The 10,000-nt window shown below is 36.5% G+C and overlaps 1 protein-coding gene across 3 annotated transcripts in view; it reads right to left on the reverse strand.

Annotated features, from left to right (window-relative positions):
* LOC136847236 (uncharacterized) overlaps positions 1–10,000 on the reverse strand; it is a 35,883-nt gene that overhangs the window by 4,310 nt on the left and 21,573 nt on the right. For 2 of the 3 annotated variants that reach the window (XM_067118719.1, XM_067118721.1), the window contains exons 1-4: positions 9,911–10,000; positions 2,591–2,746; positions 1,404–1,543; positions 321–506 (exon numbers count right to left, since the gene is read on the reverse strand). The exon at positions 9,911–10,000 is cut by the window's right edge and continues 210 nt beyond it. Coding sequence is in view for 1 of the 3 variants with exons in the window: in XM_067118721.1 (XP_066974822.1) it covers positions 1,448–1,543; positions 2,591–2,746; positions 9,911–9,937 (279 nt within the window). In the remaining 2 variants the exon portion in view is untranslated. The remainder of the gene's footprint in view (positions 1–320; positions 507–1,403; positions 1,544–2,590; positions 2,747–9,910) is intronic. The other variant, XM_067118720.1, reaches the window with a different exon arrangement.

Consider the following 10,000-nt stretch of genomic DNA (forward strand, 5'->3'; position numbering starts at 1 on the left):
GGGACCAAACGAATTAGTTACCGGACTCGTTAATCATGAAAGAACCCATTCTCTCATTAATACCTCTTCAGAAAATGTGCTATTTGTCACGGAAAACGAAAGCAAGAATATAGTATCCAAGATTAGCAAGGAACGAAACGAATAGTCACCGGACAGAGCAATCAAGAAAGAACCCATTCTCTCAGAAATACCTCTTGGGAAAATGGGTTACTAGTCACAGAAAACGGAAGTAAGAATATAGCATCAAAGATTGGCAAGGAACGAAACGAATTAGTTAGCGGACTCGTTAATCGTGAAAGAACCCGTTCTCTCAAAAATACCTCTTCGGAAAAGACGTGATGGAGGCACCCGAGGGATTTCGCATACTCAGCAACTTCGTTTTGGACGCTGCTGGCGAACGAGTACGCCACACAGGGCTCTTGCGATGATTTCCGGTCCTCGAAGAGACAGGCGTACGGCAATTGGGCTCCCTCCCCCTCGACTTCGTAACTCACCGATGTCTCGTTCTGTTTTGGTGAGAAGGAAAAGCATTTGCATTTGTAACTTTAATGATATCATGTCTTCAGTCCTGTGAATAGACAAAGTAGGGCACAGGTGCCCAAAATGGGGACGGTCTAGCAGGGAAAGTGCTTTCCGCTGTACCTACATAAATACATACTGTACATACATAATATATATGGCCATTTTTAAAAAAAATATCACTGTATGTTACAGATTATATATATATATATATATATATATATATATATATATATATATATATATATATATTTTCAGTGTATATATTCTGTGGAATTTTGCTGTGAAAGTTTGTGACATTATGCCTTGTTCTCTAACAATGTATGCTCATAAGAATCACTAATAATATAACTGTAATAATACTCTACTTGTCTGTATGTACAGCCATTTGTTTGGTGTAAAACGTGATATCATTCCTGCAGTTGTTTTTTAATCATCAATTTAGTTTATCAAAATAACTAATTCGTGAAGCAAATGATCACCTGTACGCTCGACAGAATTATCCGACCCCCAAAACCACACGTCCCGTGAATCTCGCAGGTTTCCACCATAACCACAACTATTATTGATACTATTACCAATACTAATAAGAATAATCTTTACCAATACTAATAAGAATAATCTAAAAGGAGACAAGTTTAATGATTCAGTCTTTAAAGATAACTCCCCTGAGAGGTGAAGTCTGCAAACACTTTTTATGCTCATTTATTGCCGTCTTTGCTAATCGACTCATGTCGATATGTAACACAGCTACGGGGTAAAGCCCCTGTCTAGTAGGAAAACCAAGAATGACTAAATTTGCAATAAAATTTGCATTGGGTCATAACAAAGCCCGAAAATCTAGACAGGCAAAACACTGGTAAATAAAGCCATTGTGGTCCAACCTTATTATCGCCGTGGTCTTCGTCCGTCCTTCCTCCAAGAGTTTTCACGGTGGGGGCAGAGAGGCTGGGGGCTCTTCCAAGTACTGGAAGAAACTGTGGACTCCTTCGTATCTCAGGCTAGACTGGGGTTCAGTGCATACCTGCAAGGTTGAAATTAATTATTTGTTGCTTACATCCAAGTCATGTTTCATCCTTCTTTCTGCGGATGACTTCATAAACCGTACTTTAGAGCTTCCATTGATATTTAAAACAAGTTGTTTTAGGAGCAAGTTTCATTTTCCTAATCTAAGTTGTCATCCTGAAAGTTTTTTTGCTTCTTTATTAATTTTATTATATCTCCAATATCCATTTTGCAGCTGCCATGACAGTTTCTTTAATCTTGCCGATTCCGCGCCCGGAATGGAATGGAAGGAATGGAATGGAATATAGAGTTTAGGCCAGAGGCCAAGCACTGGAATCTATGAGGTCGTTCAGCGCTGGAAAGGAAATTGAGAGTAGGTAGGTTTGAAAGGTGTAACAGGACGAAAACCTCGCAGTTGCACCTTGAAACAAATGTTAGGAGAGGGTGGAAAGTAAGATGGAAGAAAGAGAATATGAACGGGGGTAGAGTAAAAGGAATGAAGGGGGTTGCAGCTTGGGACGAAGGGCCGCTGCAAAGAGCCTTAAGTAATGCCTACAGTGCACTGCGGGAGGTGCACTGACAGCACTACTCCCTACACGTGATTGCGTTGATTACTTCTAGCTATCCAACTGTTCACCTCCAAACTGCATGTTTCAATTTACACTAACATAAAATATCACTAATAATCTCTCAAGAATACATCTGTTAGCCATAGTAAAAAGTTATCTGTTGTAAAGTAAGTATCATGTAAATAGTTTCAGTAATATTAACCTTACCAGTAAACATGGAACAGAAAGTAATCACAGTAATAGAGAATTTCGTCTTACATTCAAACACAACGAGGGAAAAAATACTCGGACATACATTTAGGAAACCTGTTCAACTTTTGAATTAACCACTAAGGAAAAACTTGAAAAGTCTGCCTAACCATTACTCTATGAAATGGAATTGTGCTAAAAATATGAAAAACATTCGTATTTTAGAGAGACCCAATACGAAAACAGTACTGGAGAAACATTCCAGAATCTCGTTCAGATGAACCAACTTAAAGGGTCTAAGAACCCACCCTGGAGAGCGCCTCTTGTAAGACCGTCTTGGGTTCGGCAGACGTTGTCCAGTCCCTCCTGTAGAAGGCGTAGTAGAAGCTCATGCACAGGATGACCACCAGCGACACGACCATGAAGATGTGGAGCCTTTTCGGTCCTCGTCGCTCCTCCGCGAACTGCAAGAGAGAAGGAGTAAGTTAGTCAAGTTTTGTGTGCTTTAATTGGGTCTTTGTTATGATTATTATTTTTGTTACTACTTCAGCAGCTGCGTGGATATTTCAATTAGCATTTTTATCAATTTATCTCGTGTGTCTAGATTGTGTTTATTGTACTGTCTCCACTTTGTATATATCCCATGTATATGGCCCTGAGCCGAAATAAAGATGATGATTATTATTATTATTATTATTATTATAAAATTGGTATTCATTTCCGGAAATGAATATCGGTCAATTGCTTGCAACCGTTCCAGCGCAAGAAAAGCAACTGATAAGACGAACTGAGCGTTTACTAGATAAAATAAATGCTGTTGAAACTGCCATTTTTATCAACAAAACCTGTATTAAAGAAGGTCTTTTTCCCAATTTTATAATAATAATAATAATAATAATAATAATAGTATAATAATAATAATAATAATAATAATAATAATAATAATAATAATAATAATAACAATAATAATAATAATAATAATCTTTATTATTATTATTATTATTATTATTATTATTATTATTATTATTATTATTATTATTATTATTATTATTATTATTATTAAGGTTAAGGAAAGTTCAGTTTGGACAGTACGTGGATAGGTGATCACCCATACACGCTAAGAAAATACATGTTCACTACAACATAGGAAAGAGCCAGCAGCCTCAACTAACATCCGTCGTTTAGAAATCTGAAGCAATCCTTACGATGCCTGAGAAGCCAAGAGTGTGGGTGAGTAACAGAAAAAAAATGGGAAAAAAAGTCAGCCAAGGCTTCCTGTAGTTGTAGATGAGTCTGGGAAAAAACAAACAGAGATTACGCCGAAGTTTCTTCGGCGCAATCCAATTTTCTGTACAGCCACTGCAACTTACAATCAAGGTCACCTAAAATAGATCTATTTTTCGGTGGTCTCGGTATAATGCTGTATGAGTCGCGACCCATGAAACTTTAACCATGGCCCGGTGGTGGCCAATCCTATATCGTTGCCAGAAGCACGATTATGGCTAACTTTAACCTTATATAAAATAAAAAAAACTATTGAGGCTAGAGGGCTGCAATTTGGTATGTTTGATGATTGGAGGGTGATCAACATACCAATTTGCAGCCCTGTAGCCTCAGTAGTTTTTAAGATATGAGGGCGGACAGAAAAAGTGCGAGCTGAAAAAATGTGCGGACAGAATAAAGTGCGGACGGACAGACAAAGCCGGCACAATAGTTTTCTTTTACAGAAAACTAAAAATGTGTAAATGACACCTGAAGAGGTCGAATAATAATACCGAGAACCTTTACACGCTTTGCATTCTGTCCTTTGATTTTCACCCCTTCCCTCTGGTCTCTCATTTGGCTGTCCCACTCCTTGAACTTTTTCTTGCTCCAGTATTCACCCCTTACTTGAGAAAGAATACTTCGGACCAACCCTATGAAAATCTGGGAAGGCGGTCTAAGCGAACTGCTTTTTAATAATAAAAATTATATTCTTTTGATTTCATAATTAAACTTTTCATGTTTCGTTTATGTACTGGAATCAAATACACAACAATACTTGCTTCAGTGAATAGGAATAGGAATAGGAACAAAAGATTTAGGCCAAAAAAGCCAAGCGCTGGGACTTACGAGGTCATTCAGCGCTGCAAGGGAAATTGAGAGTAAAGGTTTGAAAGGTTTAACAGGTGAAGAACCTCACAGTTGCACTATGAATCAATTTGTTAGGAGAGGGTGAAAAGTAAGATGGAAGAGAGAATATAAAAGGAGGTCCACTAAAAGGAACGGAAGGGGCTGCAACTAGGGGCCGAATGCACGCTGCAAAGAACCTCAAATAATGTCTACAGTGCACCGCACGAGGTGCACTGATGACACTACCCCCCCTACGGGGACAAGAAGGCCCGTCCGGCCAGGAAATGGGCATTGTGAAATCAGTATCATCAAAAAACATGACCTTTAAGCCAGGCCCTCATGACCTGCGAGATTCTTGGAACATAGCAGCAGTGTCGTACAGTTATTGAAGGTAATGTTACACCGGCTTCCGCTGTTCTAGGTAACTTCGGGAGCGGAAACGGCATTGTGCAATTACCAGTGTTTCTTGTGTAAGCCATGGCATCACCCTAATTTTAATATGGCCGGTGTCTTACGCTGAAATTTATGGGCTTTTGATGGATGTAATTTCATATATATATATATATATATATATATATATATATATATATATATATATATATATATATATATATGTATATATATATATATTATGTTTATATATATATATATATATATATATATATATATATATATATATATATATATATATATATATTTCTAAGTTAGGGCAATTAGATATTAAACGAAATTTACAGCTTAATGTTTACGAATATAAAATGTCACGGTCACGTGATAAAATTCATATGTATATACATATATATATATATATATATATATATATATATATATATATATATATATATATATATATATATATATATAATATATATAAATATACTGTATACATATAATATATACATATATATATGTACATAAATATACACGTATCCATTAAGCTGCTTCCCTTGACAGGTGGGGGGGGTGTGGCTCGAGAGATAGGGAAAACAAACAATGGTTGCCGAGACATTCATCCTTTAGTTGCCACATGGCAGATGACGAACTGCGCATGCTTGAGATCACCGGAACATACGGTAGGTATCCAGATCAGTTTCGTCTTTCGTTTTCTTAAACATTTATATATTTTTCAGGGCTGAATAACCCTTTACCTCTTCTTACTTCCTAATGAACACCATATTCTTTGGAAGCTTGGATTTCAAGTCAATGGCCCCTATAGGCTTGTTCCTCATGAACAGGTTTCGTCTCTTAATAATAATAATAATAATAATAATAATAATAATAATAATAATAATAATAATAATAAAATATGTCAGAAGGAGCGGCACTGACCTTCTAGTATTATGACTGAAACCTGCTTTATAAAAGTAAGAGCTGACAATAATTTGCATATCAGCTTGGGAGTCTACAAACTTTACGCAATGACTTCAAAAGATGCCTTCATCATTTTAACACGTTTGAGTAATTATTTTGCTGCAAATCTTGTATAAAAAGTCTTGTACAAGACATTCAGAACAACAATTTCCTTTGTTGCATTAATTAATGATCACTGGCTGAAAAGCTAGTTCTTCATGGCGATGTCCAATTAGACATGCAACCGAGCGCCCTAATTAACCCGTCTTAAGAGATAACAAGACGAATTAAGACGAAGCGACAGACATTCCAGAGAATTCCAACACTGGAATTGAATTGAACTGGATATAGAATTTGGGCCAAACGTCTCGCACTGGGACCTATGAGGTCATTCAGCGCTGAAACGGAAATTGACGGTAAAAGGTTTGAAAGGCTGCACTATGAAACCATTGTTGGGAGAGGGTGGAGAGTAAGATGGAAGAAAAGAATGTGAAAGGAGGTACAGTAAAAGGAACGATGACTACTGACCATCATGCCTAATTCGTCTTGTCATCTGTTTCCTATTTGGTGGTCTTTTTTTTACCGGCTGCACACACATCAGGCGCCCTGCTGGCAAAGGCAAGTTTAATCTGACAACAATCTCTCTCTCTCTCTCTCTCTCTCTCTCTCTCTCTCTCTCTCTCTCTCTCTCTCTCAAATAGGAAAAGCCATCGGCGACACAAGGTCAGTTTATGCAAATCACATTAACCAATCTCTTGCTCAAGGAGCAAACTTCCGTTTAGGCAAGAGGCCGGCCTAAACTAAAAACCCATCGAAATCTAAATACAGCAAGCGAAACGAAGCTGGTATAAAACGGGAATGACTCAAGAGAATAGTGTAAAACTACATTTCCGGTCAGTGAATCAAATTTCAATTGTCATTTCCGTCGCCTCTCTAACACGAAACACTAGTAAATAATCATTGCTTCGAGCGAAGACAAAGGCAACCCCACGGTCCAGATATAACAGATCAGCCAGCGCGCAGGTATGGACATGCTGGGGTAGTGACGTCACGCTTCCCACAGAGAGAGCATCTCAATAAACAAAACCCACGTGGCAAAGTCTGCTGCTCGCTTCCGTTTGATTGATATCATAAGGAGTTTTTTTGTTATTTTCGTGTGCCTATAAACTCCCCCAAGAACCGTTTGCCTTCCAATTCTTTTGCTCAGCTGACTAAAGTACCCGAGTCTACCTGTCGGGTCATCTCAGGTGAAATATTCGTGTCTTACGCAGGTTGATGATGATGACGCTGCAACCAATTTGCAACGGGTAATAATACCATTTCAATGGCTATCAGTTACATTTACTGGTATTTTGATAAATATATATCATGAACAAGTGAATATCCATACAAAAGGTGTTCTTAATTTTTAATGTTGTAAACTATCACTCATCCATTGTATATATTTCTAATAGGCTTTATACGCTACCTTCCTTTTTATTTATTATTTGTTCGCCTTTCCTATTTTTCAATATAGCGAATTTATTCAGTAGAAGCTTGCTAAACAGGGTCTTAGTACTTGGACTAGTCCGTTCAAAATGTATGAACACTTTTAATAACAATAATAACAGAAAACGGCCAACGGCAACAGTTTCCATCCCGAAGAAACACATCGGGTGTGCGACCAACCAAACCACTATCAACCATCAAATTAGATATATTATCTTTAATTCTGATATCTGGTGCCAGTCCGGTAGTGTGCACACTATATTTGATAGATATTATATATATATATATATATATATATATATATATATATATATATATATATATATATATATATATATATAAATGTGTATGTCTACCTGATTAATATATACATATATATATATATATATATATATATATATATATATATATATATATATATATATATATATATATATATATATATGTATGTATGTATATAATGTTTCTGTATATACGGATGACTAACTCATCAATGAAATAGGGCTGCCTGATAGCCATTCGAATTTTTACACCTATTATTATTATTATTATTATTATTATTATTATTATTATTATTATTATTATTATTATTATTATTACTATTCGTAATGTGCATACATCTAAGGGACAAGCAAAATGGACAATTACTCGCTGTGGAAGAATACCCAAATGTGAAGCTGGAAGGGAACATTACATTACATCTAAGAAGTAAATGATTATAACTAATATGTAAATGAGTAAAAATATATCTTATACAACACGAAAAATACTATATTTAATAAGTAATTACCCTAACAACGCATCTGCCTACAACCTCTAATGCTGAAGGCTATGGGTTGCTATTTTGGCTTGTTATCTACGCGTCACCTACTCCGAGGTGCTAGTACTAAACATGGCGGAAGCTCCTTGGGACGCCGTGTTTAGTACTAGCCCCTCGGCGATCAAAGTATTATATACACCCATTTCTATATTGTGTAATCGACTAATTATATTAATAAACTATATCTTCGTGCGGCCGTCTACTTTACATTTACCCTACAGTGCTTCATACTAGCACCGCGGAGTAGGTGACGCGCAGATTACAAGCCACAGTAGCACCGGCCATAGTACAGTACCGTGGCTAAGGTGCCGTCCCCAAGTAACAAACTCCACCCACGGACTATAACTTCTGTCATCGATGCCAGAGAGAATTCATGTTAATGTACAATGTCTGATTAACGATAAGAAACCTATTATGCCCAGTTAGTCCCATCCCCCTTATCGCGAATTTCAGATATGATTAGCCAATCTTCGCCCGGGAGTCATCCTGTGCTATGACATCACGCATACATGCATGCATAGCTCTCGCTTTCACGGTCTCATTGTGACCCACTGCCACTCACACCAGCTCCCTAGGCTCTTTTAGAAAATCTAAGGCATTGGCTTTTCGGATTTAATTCAAATGTTTGTGCGCTTTCGGGAGAGAGAGAGAGAGAGAGAGAGAGAGAGAGAGAGAGAGAGAGAGAGAGAGAGAGAGAGAGAGAGAGTTTTCATTTTATTTATGGTAAATAAAATAAAATTAAGAAATAAAATTGGTAGAATAAGGAAATAATAAAAATATTTAAGTTGAAATCAATTAAAATTACAGATAACAATGATGAAGATAATAATAATTTCATTTTTTCCAAGAATTTACTGATGGATATTTGTACATTTTTCTCCAATTTTATTCTAAATAAAATCAAGTGAGTAAATAAGAAAAATAGAATAAGTTAAAGTCTAAAATGAGTCTGTTACCCTCATACATATCTGTTCAATAAGAGTCACTGGATTTATCACCATCATCATTATTATCATCATTTTTATGGAGCAAGCTTAAAGGGCAATTTCCTTGCACCAGTGTGTGAAAACAATAAAATGCAAGGTAAGATCTAACGGCAGATGTTATGGTCATATGAACACTATTATAAATCCTTCTGAAATAAAACTGTGCATTCTTAAGTAATTCTGCAATACAAGTTTCTGATAAACAACGTACAATGCATAAACACACTTGTCTATATATATATATATATATATATATATATATATATATATATATATATATAATATATATATATTAGCCATAAATGGCATCTGTAATATTAATCACATATCACAGTTTACATACATACAACCGCATGTTCCATAGTGCAAAAGATTTATTTTCTTAACACAGCAATAGAGATTAATGACCCACTGAGCAAAACGGCCCAAGTAAGAAATTTTCATCACGACAGACGAAAACAAATAAAGAGCAACAGAGTTAGAAGTCAGGAAATCAGCATGTGGTGTTTCCTTTCTTTTCGGTAAAGAAAGCACCACGTACTGTATATGCTTTCGTAGAAAGATCAGATCATTCAGAGAAAGAGAGAGAGAGAGAGAGAGAGAGAGAGAGAGAGAGAGAGAGACAGACAGACAGACAGACAGACAGAGAGAGAGCTGTATTTTTAAGGAAAGAATGTGCTAGATTCCTTTGCAAAGAAATGAAAGGTTCTATGTCTGTATAACGGAAGAAATAAAAATAAATGACGCACAGCAGGAGCTTCATCGCCACGAGAGAGACCACACCAATCCTTTGTCACGTCCACTGCTAAGTATTAGAGAGGTACTCATTAAAATGAGAATTAGCGTGAGGTGCTTACCAATGATGCACTTACCTTCGGATTATGAAACATCGGAACCATCGTGTCTTCTTCGCTCGAAGCTAGGTCAGTTCGCAAAGTGTATACTGTACGTAGCAGTCGGAG

The sequence above is a fragment of the Macrobrachium rosenbergii genome, chromosome 16, assembly GCF_040412425.1.
Source record: "Macrobrachium rosenbergii isolate ZJJX-2024 chromosome 16, ASM4041242v1, whole genome shotgun sequence".
Lineage (NCBI taxonomy): Eukaryota > Metazoa > Arthropoda > Malacostraca > Decapoda > Palaemonidae > Macrobrachium > Macrobrachium rosenbergii.